General features: G+C 57.2%; 1 protein-coding gene across 2 annotated transcripts; it reads right to left on the bottom strand.

The window, feature by feature from the left end:
• Positions 1-216: 216 nt before the first annotated feature.
• On the bottom strand, positions 217-15,732 carry TNFAIP8L1 (TNF alpha induced protein 8 like 1). Of its 2 annotated transcripts, none has more exons than XR_006816466.1 (2): positions 1,531-2,669; positions 217-1,053 (listed from the first exon to the last, which is right to left on the bottom strand). XR_006816466.1 is itself a non-coding variant. In XM_045991125.1 (2 exons), exon 2 carries the CDS (start codon positions 2,427-2,429, stop codon positions 1,869-1,871), a length of 561 nt encoding a protein of 186 aa, XP_045847081.1. In that variant the 5' UTR covers positions 2,430-2,434; positions 15,607-15,732; the 3' UTR covers positions 217-1,868. The 2 variants fall into 2 exon arrangements, 1 of the variants encoding a protein (XP_045847081.1); XM_045991125.1 differs by adding an exon at positions 15,607-15,732 and having other exon boundaries at positions 217-2,434.
• Between the last annotated feature and the right edge of the window lie 2,899 nt (positions 15,733-18,631).

Below are 18,631 nucleotides of genomic sequence, written 5' to 3'. Positions count from 1 at the left end.
TCTTTGTTCACTGACGTGGAGCTAAGCCAAACCCTCCCTTGTTTGGGCACGCCAGAGCTGAGCTCTGCAGGCCCTGCCGTCCTCCCTCCCGGCCCTGGGGAGCGGACCTTGAACCTCTCAGTGAGGACCGCAGGTGTGTGACGTTACACGCGAGCTCGGTTTGAAAGGCAGGAGCCCTGGGAGGGCCAGAGAAAGCTGTTAGCACCAACGACTTACTCGCCAGTCCCACATAATGCAAACAGATGGGTGCTTTTATTGAAACAGTTCTGTCGTGCTCTTTGGTTTTTCTAAATTAAATCTCAATTTTATGAAGAGTCAGGACAGGCTGGACAGCCCCGTGGGGCACCAGTCACAAAGCGGTGTGCACATGGACGCATTCAGGGTGCAAAGCCCGGGACAGAGGCTTGCTTTCCGCTGGGGCTTCTCGGGTGCTCGGGACACACGTTTGGTCTTGAACGGAAGATGGGAGGACTGGTTTGCCTTAGTGGGGTGGGGCGGGGGTGGGAACAGCTGGCCCCCGGGCGGGAGAACCTTGGCTTTCTCAGGGGAGCAGACACCCAGCCAGAGAACGGCTGTCGCGCACCTGGAGCACTAGTGCCCTGTTCGCCCGGGCAGGGGGCCAGGGGGAGGTGAAAGGGTGTGGTGGGGACTGTGGCGGGCGGAGGGGCGAGGTCGACGCAGCAGCACCGGCCGCCAGTGCAGGCTCGGGCAAGTGCCCGGGAAAAATCCCGCATCTTGATGGTTACGTGCACTTTCCTTGACTAATGACGGTTGGGGCCCACCACAACGGTCTTCTCAGGTGTGCAGGCCTCCCGTTTGAAAACTTCGCCCCACAGACTTTGTCCCCCTCCCCTGCCCCGCAGGGGCCCCGAACAACCTCCCAGCCCTGCCACGGTGCACCTGCTGCCCGCTAGGACGCAGCTACACTCCCACGTCCCCCCACCCCCCATCCATCTGCACCCTGAGCGGAGCATCACTGCATCCTCTGGGCGTCACCAAAGCCAAAATCCGTTGAGCGTTGCCTTCTGAGGTCTGGTCACAGCTGCCGCTAGTCTGCCAAACGTGAGACAATCGTCTTCAAATGGGCACGCGTCACAGATGGCTTTACCCTGGAGCCCCGAGTCGGGGGCACGCTCTGTCCCCTTCCACGTGGCAGTCTGGGCTGCGATTCCAGCCCCGTCAAGGCATCCTCGCTGACCACAGCCCCCCGCCCCCCAACGGTCTCCTGGGCTCCTGGCGCTCCTGGGGCTGCGGAACCGAGTGCCCCCGGCCCAGCAGTGGCAGCAACAGAAAGGTGTTCCCCCTTGTTCTGGAGGCCAGAAGCCTGCAGTCCGGGTGTCCGCTGGGCCGTTCCAGGCGGCTCCCCCAGCTTCAAAAGTTCCCCTTCCTACAAGGACCGGGGGTCCAGCCAGATACCAGTGTGACGTCATCTTAACTAATGATATCTGCAATGACCCTATTCCCCAAGAAGCTCCCATTCAAAGGTCCTGGGGGCTACAACTTCAAAAAATCTGGGGAGACGCAACTCACCCCCTAACACTCCCTTTTTCCTGGTTCCCCACGACCCTTCACGTCATTAAGTGGCAAGTGCCAACTTCTGGGGCCTCTGGTGGCTGGAGGGGTGGCGCGGGTCAGGTCAGGCAGGCCTGGGCAGGCAGCAGTCTTGGGGCGCCCCGGGGAGGCTGCAGGCTGAGCTCTTCTCCGGAGACGGGGTGGATGGGGAGGTCACAAGAGTCCTTAAAGCCACTGCCTCCCACAGATGGGCATCCTCTCCAAGGGGACGGTTTGGCCAGAACTGGATGGGAGAAAGGAGGCTCTGGCGTCGTCCCGCCCCGCCCCCACAGGAAACCCAGCCCCGAGGTCGTAGGTCATATGCTGCCCTCGTCCAGCATCCTGGTGAGGCCCTCGCAGATGCGGCGCAGGTGCGAGCGGTAGGGCTCGGCGGGGCCGTAGAGCGCCGCCAGGAAGTCGCAGTCGGCCAGGTGGCCGAAGACGTGGTTGATGCGGCCGTGGGACTTGGCGGTCAGGTGCGCGCCCACGGCCTGGTGCAGCAGGTCCCGGCACTCGCGCAGGGCGGCGGCCAGCACGCGCCGGTCGAAGGTGAAGTCCACCTGGTGGAAGCTGACGGCGGTCATGGCCGCGCAGCGCGCCCTCTGGCGGAAGCGCTGCAGCAGCGCCAGCTCCTCGCCGCCCAGCCGGCCGCCGCGCAGCAGCACGCCCAGCTTCACCGCCACCTTGACCAGGTTCTTGAGCACCTTCTGGGCCTCCTTGCGGCTGCGCGTGAACTCCTTGGTGGCGCGGTACAGCTCGTCCAGCACCTCGCTGCTCGTGTCGTCGATGAACACGGCCACCGTGGCCTTGGACGCCATCTTGCTCAGGAGCTTCTTCTGGGCCTGCAGGGCCAGGCTCTTGGTGCTGAAGGCGTCCATTGGCCCTGCCGGGAGGAGAGGCACACGGCGTCAGTGCCCACGGCCCCCGGCCCTGCCAGGACCTTCCCGGCAGGCCCCTTGTGTTGGCTGCCACGGCATGCTAGTCTGTGGAATGGGCGCAGGCCGGCGGCCCAGCCGCAGGGAGCCCCACCCACAGGAGCCTGCGGTTTGGCGCACCAGCCGGAAGCACCGTGGGCGCCGGGGCTGGGTGCGGGGTGGAGGCATGTCAGGGACACGTGGCCCGTCCCACCCTCAGGAGCTACAAGATGCTATGGCGGGGGCACCCCCGAGAGGCAGGGGTGCAGGCAGGGCTCCTGGAGGGAGGGACAGGTGAGAAGGTGGGCAGAGGGGCCGGCAGACTTCACACTCTGCGGCCCAGAGGAGCTACAGCACAGAGCACAGAGCAGGGCAGGGTACCCACACAGAAAAGCCCTTGAAAACAAGCACACTGAAAAGATGGGGACCCAGAGGACCCTAAAGGATCTAAGGGAATTCGTTTCTAAAAAGAGAAAGAGGGGCACCTGGGTGGCTCTGTTGGTTAGGTGTCTGCCTTTGGCTTGGGTCATGATCCCAGAGTCCTGGGATCGAGCCCCCGCATATGGCTCCCTGCTCTTTGGGGAGTCTGCCACTCCCCCTGCTTGTGCTCTCTCTCTCAAATAAATAAAATCTAAAAATAAAGAAAGGAAGGAAGGACGAGAGGGAGGGAGGAGGAGGAAGGAAGGGTAAAGTCAAAAGAGTGAATGCATAATGGTGAAATCTGGACAGGACGTGCTCCAGTCCACCAGACCTACCATATCCTCCCTGTGGGCTGAGGAGAGGCTCAAGGTGAGTTATCACAGGCCGATTCCATCCCCTCCCCCCAGTCCAGCTTGTCATTCCCCACCTTATCCTGCAGTTCAGTAGGATGGGGGTCCCAGGCCCCAAGCCCTGGGCTGTTTAGGGTGGAGGAGCCCAGTTACTACCAATTCCCCAGCCCTACTGTCCTGGTGCGTTTACAGCAGACAGCCCTGAAGCCCTCCTCCAGCGAGGAATGAGTCAGGTGGACAGCAGCCTGGGCTCTGGGGCCCGGGGGTGAGGGCCACGTGTGAGGTTTCTAGAAACACATTGTTCCAGTGACACCTCCGATCTGGACACACTGACTTGAGACCACTTCCGCCCAGGAAAGGGCCGGGACAGTGGCCAAGAGGAACGGCAGGCCAGCTCTCAGGGCACAGTGACCAGGCCTCTGACCGCAATCTCTGTCTGTTCCTCACACCTGTCCCCATGGCTGACTTCCAGATGTCCTGAACTCTGAAGCAGCCCTCCAACCACCTCCTTCTGGTTGGGGCCAGAGTTCTTCCCAACCTGCACGTCTGGGCGTGGCCCTTTCCTTCCGAGGACCAGCCACCAGCAGCTCCATGTCTCCCGGAACCGGGCCGCACACCTCATTTGGGTGCCGTACCCTCCCCTGGCTCCCGGGGCCCTGCCTTCTTGAAGTTTCATCCCTCAGCTCCGCTTGGAAGCCATCCCCGAACAACCACACTGACGGTGAGGCGCCTCCTCTGGGCCACGCAGTGCCCCAGGCATCCGGCACTCCCCCAACACTGCCCTGCCCCCCCGCCGGCCTTCACTCCGCGGCGGGCCAGCCTCACCCTCACCCACAGGGGAGGTGGCGGCGGGGGGTGGGGGGTGGGCTGCTTCCTTACCCGCTGTGTCTTTGGAGACTCCAGAAAAATGAAGGAGGCGAGCCCGAGACCCGCCCCCAGCCCTCACCAGTGTCCCGGGCCCTGATAGAAATGCGCCCCCCACCCCCCGGCCCCAGGAGGCCAGACCTGGGAGGCTGCGGGGGTGCCTGCTCAGCCCCCAGAGCCCCCACAAAGCCCGTCTTTGTGCAAGCTCACACCCCGAGAGAAGTCCTGCCCCCTCGCCTGCCCTCAGAGGTCAGGGTGGGCACAGGGAATGGCAGGACTGCCTTCCCTGCCCCCCGCAGCGTCCCCAGCGTGGGGGGTTACGCAGGCCGGGGCCAGAGCAGGGGGGCTGCACACTCAGCACCACGTGGCAGGCCCTGAGCCCACAGCATGTGCCCGTTTCATCATTTCCACCAGGCAGTAGGCGGGTTGCCAGTTTGCTGAAGAAATTACACAGGCTCAGAGAGGCTGAGCCACTTTCTCGAGGCCACACAGCAATAGCGCAACTGACCGCCTCTGCAGGCCCACTCTTTTCCACCTTCCCCACCTGGTGCCTGCAGATCACCTCGAGTTTTCAAGGGCCAGGAGCTGTTTCACTGACAAATCTAGCCCCACTATTTAGGACCTGCTCCCAGATCTGACCGTATGGTCAAGCAACATAACTGCCTTGTGCCTCAGTTTCCCCATCTGTAAAATGGGAAAGATTGAAGTAACCCTGTCCTAGGGCAGAAGCTTGTGGCCAACCCCAATGCCCCCCAGGCGGTGAACTTCCCCTGGGCCAGGGGCTGGATGCCACTGGCTGGAATTCTGCCATTCAGCTCCCTGAAGGCGTAGCCCCACTTATCTGTGAGATTCTCTGGGACAAGGACAGCAGCAGCTTCAGGCTGCCCAAGGAGTACCTGTGCCTCCCAGATGCCCCCCCCACTGGTTTCTCTAGAATGTTCTATTCCATTCCCTGCACCAGACCACTCCTCTCCCTATTACTCATCCTGTAAACTGCTCAGCCAAGTCTCAGTGTCAAGAGTCATTCCTCCTGGAAGCCACCCATGGCGCCCCAGGCATGCTCCCATTTTGGTTTTGCACACCTTGATTTCACGGTTTGTCTCCCTGGCCTGACAGCGCAGCCAGGGGCCAGGGCTCCCTTGTTCACACGGTGCCTCCCGTGCTCAGCCCAGGGCCTGGTACACAGCAGGCACCCCATAAGTGTTCACTGAGTGCATGAGGGAAAGGACGTCCACAAACATCAGAAATGAGAAGGAACCCCTAAGGCCTTGGGTTCATCCCCAGCTTACTGATGGACAGAGAGGGAAAGGACTTTCCCTGAGTCCAGGGAGGAGGCCCAGGCACCTGGAACCCAGGCCTTGCTGCCTATCTCGGTCACTGTGTGACCCTCGGGGGCGGGGTGGAGGGGCTCTGTCCCTCTCTGGTCCAATGTGCACGTGCTGATTGAGCCTGTTGGTTCTGGAGGGGAGTTGGGCCCCGATCAGGACCTTCCTCCTAAGCCCAGAAGGAAAAGGGGGTGGGTGGAGGCAGCTGCTGTCTCCATTCGGGCCTCCGCACTCCTAACCCCTCCAGCCAGCCCCCAGACCTGCTCACACCTGGGCCAGCCCAGCTGCGTGACCCTTCCTCCTCCCCGACCCATTGTTCTGCCAGAAACCCCCGATCCAAGCAGGCAGACAAGGAGATGACTACAATCCCAGAGGAGCAGACCATGGACGAAAATAAACCCCGGCCTGCCTTCCTTCCTGCACACGCCCCCAGGTCTGCGGGCGGGCAAGCCAGGAGGCGGCCAGGCTGAGCCATTTCGGCCCTTCTGGGGCAACGCCTTCCCAGGAACTGCCGAGGAGCTCCGGGGCCAGATGGTCAGTGTCCCTGGTCCGGCCACCAAGGGCCTGAGAATCCCATTATCGTCAAAGCTAAACAAGCCTGCTAAAGGACGGAGGGCTCGGCTGAACACTCGTTCAGGCGCCAGCGAGCATTTAGGGAGCACCAACTGGGTGCCAGGCACTGGGGATATCGGGACGACCAAATGAGATCCCGTCCTTGCCTTCTGGGGGACTCCAGCTTTTAAGATGCAGTCCACCTTATTACAAAATAATTCAGGTCTCCCGTTTCCCTGAAATGGAATCTGTAGACACCACTGTCTACCTACACCGGCCAGCTTCAAAACAAAATAGGGGGCGCCTGCCTGGCTCAGTCAGTTAAGCATCTACCTTCAGCTCAGGGTCCTGGGATCAAGCCCTGCACTGGGCTCCTTTCTCAGCGGGAGCCTGCTTCTCCTCCTCCCTCTGCCCCTCCCCGAAACTCATGCATACCCTTTCTCTCTCTCTCTCAAAAATAAAAAAAATCTTTAAAAAATTAAATCTTTAAAAACAAACTGTTATAAAGGTGGTATTCTTTTTTTTTTTTAAGATTTATTTATTTATCTGACAGACAGAGATCACACATAGGCAGAGAGGCAGGCAGAAGGGAAAGCAGGTTCCCCGCCGAGCAGAGAGCCCAATGTGGGGCTCGATCCCAGGACCCTGAGATCATGACCTGAGCCGGAGGCAGAGGCTTAACCTGCTGAGCCACCCAGGCGCCCCTAAAGGTGGTATTCTGAGTCAGACTGATCGGGGAAGGGGTCTGGGACATCCATCTGGGTCTGTACAAATGTAAAAAGCCGTCAAGCTTGATGGTCATAAAACTCTGTGATTTTGCTAACACGCAGCAAACTGTACACTTTCCAGGGATGGATTATGGCATGTGAATTTATATCTCAATAAAAAAAATCTAGTCTTACTCTAAAGAAGAAACATCAATGGCCAACCAGCAGCTGGAAAGTTGCTCAACCTCACTGGCCGCTAGGGAGATGCCTGTCAAAATCCTCACAGCTCCCCTCCCCACTCCCCCCCCCGGCCGGTGGAGGGGCTGTGACTACAGCAACAAGCTGTCATGAGAAATTGAGGCTGGGGGCAATGAGAAATGGGGCAGCTGCTGTGAAAACCCACATTTTGGCCGTTCCTCAAACACAGCCTTACCAAGCGACCCAGCAATTCCGCTCCTAGGTAGCTCCCCAAAGGCAATGAGAACATACGAAACATGCAAGCTTGCACGTGCCCATGCACGGCAGCATGATTCCTACAGCCAAACAGTGGGGACAATCACATGTCCCTCAATGGGTGAAGGGACACACACAGCATGTGCACCCCCTACGTGCATGTCCCACAGCCACAAGCAGGAGCGAGACGCCCACATGTGCAGCCCTGGGGATGGATCCCGAACTCACGACACGCAGGGAGGCAACCAGACATAGAGGGCCACACGGGGTGTGAGTCCATGCCTGTGACACGCCCAGAACAGGCTCCTCCATGGACAGGAAGGGGGCTTGTGGGGACCTGGAGCTGGAGGCAGACAATGGTCAGTGGGTGGGGGTGTGTGTGACTATTGATGGGGATGGGGTTTCTTTTTGGGGAGAGGGAATGTTCTGGAAGTTGAGCACTTTAAAGTGGTGAATTTTATGGTATGTGGGTTATACCTCATCAAACCGAACACTTACTATATATATTAAGTGTATATATTTTAGGGACACCTGGGTGGCTCAGTCGGTTAAGCAGCTGCCTTCGGCTCGGATCATGATCCCAAAATCCTGGGATCGAGTCCCACATTGGGCTCCTTGCTTGGCGGGAAGCCTGCTTCTCCCTCTGCCTCTGCCTTTGCCTGCCACTCTGCCTGTGCTCCCTCTGACACATAAATAAATAAAATCTTAAAAAAAAACCCACAAAAACCAAGTGTATGTATTTTATAGCTCTCTGCCCCTTACTATGTATGTTTTATGCCTCATATTTAAAATGTTAAATAAATTTAACATTTGAAAAACCAGGATTTTGGGGGTGCCTGGGTGGCTCAGTCATTGGGCTCCTGCCTCCGGTTCAGGTCATGATCCTGGGGTCCTAGGATCGAGTCCCCCATCGGGCTCTCTACTCTGCAGGAAGCCTGCCTCTCCCTCTCCTACTCCGTCTGCTTGTGCTCTCTCTCTCGCTCTCTCTCTCTCTCTCTCTCTGTCAAATCAATAAATAAAATCTTAAAAAATAAAAAAAATAAAAAGCCATAATTAAAAAGAAAAGAAAAATCAGGATTTGGCCCATACTGTAGTACAAACAGAAATAAAAGGGTCACACGAGTTAAGGTTTGTAAATTGCTTCTGCCTGGCTGGGCGCATAGTAGGCACCTAATAACACAGGGCTGCCCAACAAGAATTCCCCACCTTTGAAGCTCAGGCCCCCCATGCTCGAGGACAGAGCGCGTCTCTCGGAGATCTGCCTATGGGGCATGGCAGTGAACTTGAATCTACAGATTCCTATCGAAAAGAGCCCCACCTTTCCCTAAATTTACCCAGGAGCTGCAATTTGGGAACAGTCACTGAGTATTAAAACCTTGCAAAAGCCCACTTAACGGTCTGTTTCCAGCAGAACATGAGGAAGCTATGAGCGTCAGGGAGCTACTCAAGGCACATGGCTGGATGCCTCGTGTCCCTGCTCCCTGCCCCCCAAAGCCAGAACATCCTGTTAGCACCACAAGCAAAAAGAAAGCCCTCCAAATTTCCAAAATAGTCCCTTAAGAGGAGTGTCTCCTTCCTTGCTGGAAGGAGGAGACACCAGTAACCAGTGAACACAAACACAAACGGGAAAATTTCAGGGAGAGATAAGAGCCAAGGAGGACAGGGAAGTGACGGCCAGGGACAGCAGGTGACCTTGGCCAGGATGGTCAGGAAGGCCTCTCTGCGGTGGAGCTGCCAGAGCTGGGAATGAAAAGACAAGGTCTGGCGGAAAGGTGAGGCCGGCAGAGGAAACAGCTGGTGCAAAGGCCCTGGGGCAGGACTGTGCCTGTTGGGTTAGAGGAGCAGCGAGGATAGTGAAGGCCACTGTCTGGGTCCTCCCACGGCCCTGATATCTCCCCACAGGGACCCCAGACAGTCCCCATGACCTTGGGGGCAGCTTTCCCATCTATGAAATGGGTGTCCTGGTACAGAGTCCTTGGTCCACATTCTTCCCCAGAACTGTGGAGTCCAGCCCATACCTCTTCTGCCAACCCCAGGCAAAGGCCTTCCGGACTCGGAACTTTGTCCTGTTCCCCAGTTTGGACACTCCAGCTCCCAAACACTCTGCAAACTGGCCATGGACCCTGATCCTGAACCTCTGGGCTGCTCTAACATCGCTTACCTGGCAAAGGCAAAGACGGGAGGCGGGACTGTCCCTGAGCCTCCCCTGAGAGGTGAAGGACACACACCAGGGAATGGCGTCCTCCCAGTGGACCCTGTTCCCTCCAGTCCCTTCAGTTTCCAAACCCAGGCCAGTGTCTATCCCGTTACAGCCACAAGCCCCTCCGTCCGTCTCTCCATTGCGCAGTGGGCTCCAGCCTCACCCACCCCCTCACTGCACACCCCCTCACTGCACACTCCCCAGGGGTGGGGAGCAGGGGGCGTTCTCAGCATAAGGGTCCCCCTGCTCAGAGAGGCTTTCCCTGACACTCCAAATCATTCACTCCTGGTCTCTACCTCACCCCGCTGACTTGTGACAGTTCATTGTACAGGCCTGTAGACTCATGACCCAAGGTTCCTATGCTAGGCTCGAGGCCATGAAGGTGGGTAATGCGCCTGTCTTAGTCCTGGCGGGGTCCCCAGTGCCCAGCCCTGGGTAAGCAATGGATTGTCATCAGAGGATTGTTGAATGACTAACTGACTAATGAATGCAAATCGAATCACAGGTGATACAGGCAGGAAATGAGGTTGGACAGCTGCCCGGGCCCTGTTCGTTGGGAGGCCCTGGAGGTTGGGAGTGGGGAGACTCCTCCCGGCCCTCCCCCATCCCACTGGGACTGAGCACACTGCAACCCCGGGTTGAGTCCCACGGCCAAATCGATTCTCGCAAAATGCTCTCCGTAAGTTTCACCAAACTGGGATCGATCGCTGGGCTTTCAGATGTGGTTGACAAACATGTGCAGTTCTGGGCATGGGATGTCACCTGACATTCTCCTTTTTGGGAACAAGCCAGACAAACATGAAACAAGGGGAATGAGAACTGCGTTCATCAGCAACGAGAGCAACAGTCCGTGCAGAACCAGATGGCAGGTGACCCTGGGGCCGGAGAGCGTCTCCTCAAGTCTCTTGTGCTTTTCACAAGGAAACCACTGTGGACCCGACACACTGTTGAGTTCAATTCTTATCACTGGCTTCTCTTCATCACTTTCTTGAGTTCTGCCAGGACCTGGCAAACCACGGCCCACTGCTCCTTTTTGTAAATAAAGTTTTATTGGCACATGGCCGCGGCCATTACTTCCATACCGTCTAGGGCCGTTTCCGCACCCTAACAGCAGCCTTGGGTAGATGGGACAGAGACCCGTATGGCTTACAGAGCTGAAAATATTTATTCTCGGGCCTTCATAGAAAAAGTTTGCCAGCCCCTGGTCTAGACCATCAACAGGACAATAAAGCAAACCCCGATGTGTAGTAGTTGCCAATTTCCACGGTGTACGTGCTCCCCCCCGGGATGTCAGCAAAGGTGGAACTGGGAAGAGCTGCTCACCATTTCCACCAACCACATCCGAGAGGCGAAAATCCCTCAAGAGTACAGATCATAGCAAAATACAGTAGAATAATTAGGAAGTTATGATTTTTGGCTATTTATGACATTTGCTTTGTTATGACTTTTATCAACCTATGATTCACACACCATAAAACACGTCCTTTTAAAATGTACAACTCAGTGGTTTTTATATATATGCACAGAATTGTGCAACTATTGCCATTATCTAGTTCCAGAACATTCCGCCACCCCAAAAAGCAACCTGCCCCCATCAGCAGTCCACTCCCCAGCCCCCAGCCCCCACAAATCCCCTTCCCATCCGTGGAGGAGCCTGGTCTGGACGTGTCACACGCGTGGACTTCTGTCCAGTTCCCTCCCTGCATGTCGTGGGCTCGGGGTCCGTCTGCGGGGCCGCGCGTGTCAACGCTTCCCTCCTTTTTATTGCCAAATAATATTCTCTACCCTCGTTTTATTTATTTTTTTAAAAAGATTTTATTTATTTATTTATTTGACAGACAGAGACAGGTAGGCAGAGAGGCAGGCAGAGAGAGAGGAGGAAGCAGACTCCCTGCTGAGCAGAGAGCCTGATGTGGGGCTTGATCCCAGGACCCTGGGATCACGACCTGAGCTGAAGGCAGAGGCTTTAACCCACTGAGCCATCCAGGTGCCCTATACCCTCGTTTTAAATACAATGTAAGTTCATAGTCTGTCATTTTTAATAATGGCTGTGTTTAACAACCCAGCCATAAAAAAACCTGATGAGGGGCGCCTGGGTGGCTCAGTGGGTTAAAGCCTCTGCCTTCGGCTCAGGTCATGATCCCAGGGTCCTGGGATCGAGCCCCGCATCAGGCTCTCTGCTCTGCAGGGAGCCTGCTTTCTCCTCTCTCTCTGCCTGCCTCTCTGCCTACTTGTGATCTCTCTCTCTGTCAAATAAATAAATAAAATCTTTAAAAAAAAACAAAACAGGGGCACCTGGGTGGCTCAGTGGGTTAAAGCCTCTGCCTTCAGCTCAGGTCATGATCCCAGGGTACTGGGATCGAGCCCCGCATCGGGCTCTCTGCTTAGCTGGGAGCCTGCTTCCTCCTCTCTCTCTGCCTGCCACTCTGCCTACTTGTAATCTCTATCTGTCAAATAAATAAATCTTTAAAAAAAAAAACAAAAAAAAAAAAAACAAACCTGATGAGACAGCAAGGGGCTCTCATGAGCTGGGCTGGGCCGGTGACAGCAGGCCCTGGGGCCACGGGGAGCCCATCCCTGCCACATGAATTCTTCATGTCCCACACAAAGGGCATCAATAATTGATGGACCAGCTCGGCAGGGCGGGGCTGGCCTCTCCATCTCACCTCTCCGAGCCCTGGCTGCGGTGGCCCGGGAGGGCCTCCGTGCACAGCAGCAAATGCCCCCACTGTCCTTGTGCCTGCCTGAGACCCGCTGCCGACACCAGGGCCCCCGCGGGGTCAGGCTGTTACCAGCCTCCGCTCGGAACTCAAAGTCGGCGCCCAATTTGGATACAGCAAAAGGAAGAGAGCAATCTGCTTGTCTGAGGACCTTGGGGCCCTCAGTGGATCTCAAACAGGTTCTCCAGAGCCCCGGTGGGGCCCCCCCAAGGATGAGTCGGGTCTGGCCACCTGCCGGGCGGCAGGGGGAGCGGGGACACTGCCAGCGATGGTCAGACTCCACTGAAGCAGAGCTTGGGCACCAAGCGGGAAGGACAGGGGAGCACAGCCCACCCCTTACAGAAAAGACCAGGCCAGGCTGGGGCTCAGGCCCAGCTTCACAGCAAGCGGAGGAGGCCCGCATGGACCAGTGTGTCTGCAGCCCCTAGGGGAGTCCCAGCTCCACCCACCTCTCCCCTCTCCACTGCTGGAGTCCTAGTTCCCTGAATCCTGGGCCCTCCTCCCGGCTCAAGCTCTCACATCTCCCCATCCGTCCTCCCCAAAGAGGCCACCAGAGGGCGCCGGTGACCACCGGAGTCAGGACCCATTTCCTCTGCCCACAGCCCTCCGCAGCTCCCCTTTCGGAGGTAAAAGCCCAAATTCTTCCCATTGTCCCCAAGACCATGAGCTCATCCCCATCCCCTCCCTCTCTTCCCCTCACTCACTCTGTTCCAGTCACATGGGTCTCCTCACTGTTCCTCCAAAACTCCAGGCCCAGGCCTGCCCCAGGGCCTTTGCATGGGCTCTGTCCTCTAACTGGAATGCCCTTCCTCTCAGGTCTCCACGTGGCTGTTTTTTTTTTTTTTCTTGTCATTCAGGCCTCAGCTCAAATGTCACCTTCTCAGGGATCCCTCCCAGATCCCCCATTTAAGCTAACGTTCACATCCCTCTGTCTCTCCATCGTGTTCACGCAGTTACAGTGAAGCGGAATGATATTTCTGGATGATCACGTATGCTTCCCAAGTCCGATCTGTGAGCCAAGTGAGGGAGGACACCAACTTGGTCAGTGCCAGGTCAGTGGGCGCCCTGTACCAGGCTTCGGCTCACAGCAGGGGCTCAGAATCTGTTGAGTGAATAAATGACCTCCCAGCTCCAGAGGAGTCTAGGATCTGAGAGCTCATCCAAAGGCCCCACAGTCCAGCCAGGGAAACTGAGGCCCAGAGAGAGACAGAGATAACCCAAGGTCACATAGGAGTGCTGCGTAACCTCCCCTGGAGTGGGGGCTCTCCCAGGTAAATGCTCCCCAACTTCCACTACCCCAGTGGACAGACGTGGAATCCGAGGTCTGGAGAACAGTCTTAGGTGATCCCAAGGACCGAGACAGAGGAACTTCCGGGAAAGCTCGGTGGGGGGGGATCCCAGAGAGTTATCTGGTGGTGGAGGGGTTGGAGTGAGGGCTTCCCAGGGGAGGTGCACATGCTGTGTAAGTGGCCCAGCCCTGCGCATCTCTAGGGAAGCCCCCACCCCTACATCTCTAATACCTGGGGCTGTGGACCCCCACCTCTAAGTCTCTTACACCAGGGGCCATCGACAGCCCCGTCCCCCAGTCTCTAACACCTGGGGCCATGGACCCGGCCCCCTCTATGTCTTTAACACCTGGGGTCGTGGCCCCGCCCCCTCTATGTCTCTAACATCTGGGACTGTGGACTCCCTCCCCTTCTACATCTCTGACACCTGGGGCCATGGACCCCCACCTCTACATCTCTAATCCTGGGGGTTGTGGACAGCCCCCAATTTCTAACACCTGGGGCTATGGACAACCCCCCGTCTCTAACACAGGGGGCCCATGGACAATCACCTCCGTCTCTAACACCTGGGATTGTGGACTGCCCCCCTCCCCCACGTCTCTAACACCTGGGACTGTACCTGGACGAGCCTCAGCCATTATTCAGCATCTGACTCTGGGCGGGGACATTTCGGCCACAACAGCTGGAGCTTTGTCCTCAGGCACCGTCTCCTGGCCCCATTTGACAGACAGGGACACTGAAGCCTCTTAAACCCACCATATCAGATCACCAAGCAACCAAAAGGCCCCTGTCCTACCCAGGCCTCAGATGAGGGAACAGGTTCAGAGAGCATCTGAGCTGCCCAAGGCCATGCAGCAGGAGGGGACACCATAAGGCTCCCAATCTGCACCTGTCTGACTCATCTATTCAGTTAGGGACCTCCCACCCTCATCAGAGAAGGGTTCAAGCCCCCCACTAGCAGCCCCCCACTAGCAGCCCCCCAGTGGTCTGGGCACTCACCTACTACCAGCATCCCGGGCCACCAGGCCTGCCAAGTGGGAGAAGCACAGCCCAGGTGTTTGTGCGGCTGGGGCGACAACTCTTTGTTCTGGTTTCCATAGGTACCGCGTCCCAGGGCCGGCCCGCTCTGCTCCTCCCAGCCGCCCAGCCCTCGCCTGGCAGTCTCTTGGCCCAGCCCATCTAGGCAACTTGTTATGTTTTAAAGTCGGTGCCTGTGGACCTGGCAGAGCGGTTGAAGGAACAGCCCACGCAGAGGCCCCGGGGCAGGACCGTGTCTGGAATTTGGAGGAACGTTGAGGTTGGTCTGGCTGGAGCAGAGTGAGTGAAGGGGAGAGAGGGAGGACCAGAAGGAGACATGCAAGGCCCACATCCCTACATTGAACCTGGAAGCAGCCCTCTTCCCCAGGGATTTTGGTCCCTTCCCATTCTACAGACAGGAAACTGAGGCTCAGAGAATCCAATCGCTTGTGCTGGGTAGCATGGTGAGTGGCAGAACAGGAGCCTATCGGTCTGATTCCAGGGTCTGAATCCACAACCACTAGGCTGAACTGCCCGCACTTCTCCGTGGGCCTCCCCAGGGCATCAAGCCCCGCCAGCTGGCCGCAGATATGCTCCGGAAGCAATCTTGGAGGCCCGTTTACAGCTGGGGCTGTCCCTCCTCCAGGAGAGCCCCCCAGGATAGAGGAGGCGGTGATGCTTGCAGATCTAGGTCAGGCCACCTGCCAATTACCTCGGCAGCTACAGTCCCAGTTCACAGCTGACAAAACTGAGGCCAAGGCTTCAGGCCACTGGGAAGCTCCCAGGTGGCCAGTCTGGGTGGGCCTGGCCATGGCTCTTCCGGCTGCCTGGACTAGCCAGAAGCCACACACATTCCCATCACCGCGCCTTTGGCCAGGCTGCCCACTACCTGAAATGCCCTCCCGACTTTGGAATCTGGGAATCCGGCCCTAGCACCTGGCACCCTGCACGGCGAAAGGGGCAGAGTCCACCAGCGTCCCCACGGGGGTGTGGGGACGCTGGTCCCAGAGCGCAGCCCCACGCTTGGGAGGGCAGTTCAGACCCAATCTGTCTTCCCCTAACCCATACAGCAGGGGAGTGACGGGGACCCAGGGGGGAAGCGAGAAACAGAGGGAAACTCAGGCAGGGATACCGAAAGGCAGGGGGTAGGCAGGGAGTGCAAGGGCACGGGGGCGAGAGAGACAGGGCGTCCAGGTGGCCCCCGAGGTGCGCCGAGGTGGGGAGGCGCCCCGGCATCGCTCCCTCACCTGCTCTCCGGGGTCTGTCCGTCGGTCCGACCGTTGGGGCTTCGTACAGCCGCCTCTGAGGGGCCGTTGGGGCTGCGGCGGGACTCGCGCGGGAGGACTGAGAAGGGACTGGACGGGGCGGGCCGGGAAGCTCGGTCACGCCCTCCCGTCGCCCCGCCCACCGCGGCGGCCCCGCCCCGCTCCGTCCCCGCCCTCGCGACAAGGCCCGCGACGGGGGGCGGGGCGAGGGTGTGGAATCAGCCAATGGCAGTGCGGGCGGCGTACGAAGAGGCCAATGAAAGCAACTTATCAGGGATGGGGCGGTGTCTGGGGCGGGGCCAAACGGCTCGCGGGGGATTCCTCCGGAACCGTGTAACTGGCCGGATGCGGTGTTGAGGGGCGGGCGAGGGGGGTGGTTTGCCAAAGAAAGGAGAGGAAGGAGATCCAGAGTCAAAAACAGAGAGAGACCCGGTGGGGAGGGGGCGGGGAGAAAGAGAGCCCGAAAGGAAAACAGACCAACTCGGCCCAGGCAAGCCCCTTCCTCCCTCGGGGACTCACTTTACCCACCTGCGTGTTAGAAACTGGGGCCGAAGCACGTTTCTTAAAGCACAGCCCCTAGGAACCCTTTATATCAGAATCACCTGAGAGCCCCTTAAAAAATGCAGAGTCCTGCAGCCCTCGATGGGCTGAGCTGACGCCAGATTGAAGATAAATCTCCCTGAGCTCAGGTAAATCCTCAGGTGAGGTTTGAGGTGGTCGCTGGCCAGACAGACCCTGGACACCGCCCCCCGGGGGACGCCCAGATCCAGCCTCGATTTCCGTGGGAATGAGCCGGCAGAACACGCAGGAGCCTCCTGGCCGCCAGCGGGTGAGGTGGCTGGGCCAGCTGAGGCCCCCCCAGGAGGATGCAGCTGTGAGTCCTGGGAACTGGGCCCAGGAGCGGCTCCCAGCTCCCCTGCTGCTCGGTTTCCTCCCTGCAGCCCAGCTCTAGGTCCCAGTTTTAGCTGGGGCCCAGGGAGGCCAGAGGGGACCAGACAAGTGTTTGTGGCCTTCCTCCTGTGTGCACTTGGGACACCCACAGCCCCAGCACAGGGTTCTGCTCCTGAGGCAAAGAGAAACGAAGTGTCCCTTTATCCCATTTCGGAGAGGGAAACTGAGGCCCAGAGAGGGGCAGTGACTTGGCTGAGGACACCCAAACATGGGTGGCAGGGCCAGGATTCAAACCCATGAGTACTGGTCCCACATCCTCTTGCCCTCAGCCAAGTCCTGCCCTCTCCTTAGTCCAGGACGGCTATCCTCTGCGTGATTGCCATCCAGGTCCCGCATTCTGGCTTTGGGGGGCATCCTGGACCCTGCGGGGTGTTGAGCAGTATATCTGGCCCCACACCTACTGGATGCCAGGAGCCCCCCACCCTCCTCCTGGTCCCAACAATGTCTCCCTCTCCCTCTGCTGCTCCCCCTGGCTGTGCTCTCACTCTCTCTGATAGATGAATAAAATCTAAAAAAAAAAAAAAGTCTCTAATCATTACCAAGTGTCCCCTAGGGGCAGAATCAGCCCTTTGAGACCCACTGTTAGAGATCCATCTCTTCATGCCTCCACCCCAAACTTCGAGCAACCCTTCTTCGGGTCAGGGTAACTAACGAGGCCCAAGAGGCAGGGGGAACTGTATTTAGCATCTCCCAAACCACAGCAAACTGTTTCCATGAGTGCAGGGTGGGCGTGGGTGGAGTGTGACCTAAGTGGGTTCAAAACCAGCTTTTTCCTGATCTCCCCGCCTGTGTTCACCTCTCTGAGCATCAGTCGTCCCTATCTTTGACATGGGAACAGGAAGGCCTACAGGTCCGCAGAGAGGACAAAAAGTGCCCACAGGGATGCGAAGACATTGGACCAGTTGTGCATTGTCCGTGGGATCCTAAGAAGGTGCAGCCCTGTGGAGAAGTTTGGTGGGTCCGGAAGGGAAATTACCACGTGACCCTGCAATTCCACTCCTCGGTATCGACCTGGAGAGGTTGAAAGCGGGGACTTGGACGGATATTTGCACAATGTCTGTAACAGCATTACCCACAGCAGCCGAAAGCAGGGGACAACGTGAATGTCCATCAGCAGAGGAACAGACAAACAAAACGTGATCCATCCACACACTGGAATATAATCCAGCCACAAAAGGAAGGAAGTTCTGATTCATGCCACCTGGACGAACCTTGCAAACATGAGCTTAAGTCACCAGTCGTAAGAGGACAAGTATTGTCTGATTCCACTTTCTTGAGGGACCTAGAAAAGGGGACTCTGTAGAGACAGAACGTGGGAAAGAGGTGACCAGGGGTCCGGGGAGAGGAGAATGGTTAGTCAGTGTTTAATGCAGGCAGCATTGTATTGAGAATGATGGTGAGGATGTTTGCAACAATGTTAGTGTGTTCAATACCCCCTGACTTGTCCACTGAAAGATGATTATAATGGTACACCACTGCCTTCGGCTTGGGTCATAATCCCAGAGTCCCAGGATCGAGTCCCGCATCCGGCTCCCAGCTCCGCGGGGAGTCTGCTTCTCCCTCTGACCTTCTCCCCTCTCGTGCTCTCTCTCTCTTTCTCTCTCAAATAAATAAATAAAATCTTTTTAAAAATGATTATATTGGTAAACATTATGGTATATGTTTATCACAGTTTGAGAAAATGAATAATGTAATATACCCAAGTCGCCAAATTGTGTTTTATTTTTTTTTAACGATTTTCTTTATTTGACAGAGAAAAAGATCACAAGTAGGCAGAGAGGCAGGCAGAGAGAGAGAGAAGCAGGCTCCCCGCTGAGCAGAGCCCAATGTGGGGCTCCAGGACCCTGAGATCATGACCTGAGCGGAAGGCAGAAGCTTAACCCACTGAGCCCCCCAGGCACCCTGAATTGTATGTTTTAAATGGGTGAATTGTGTGGTATATGAATTACACGTGTTTTTCATAAAGCTGGGTTTATTTTATTTTATTTTTAATTTTTAAAAAAACGGGCTCCATGCCCAGTGCAGAGCCCAGTGTGGGCAAACTCAGGACCTTGAA

This window comes from Meles meles, chromosome 20, assembly GCF_922984935.1.
Source record: "Meles meles chromosome 20, mMelMel3.1 paternal haplotype, whole genome shotgun sequence".
NCBI lineage: Eukaryota > Metazoa > Chordata > Mammalia > Carnivora > Mustelidae > Meles > Meles meles.
The sequence above is the reverse complement of the archived record's forward strand: the minus strand, read 5'-3'. Positions and strand labels throughout refer to the sequence as shown.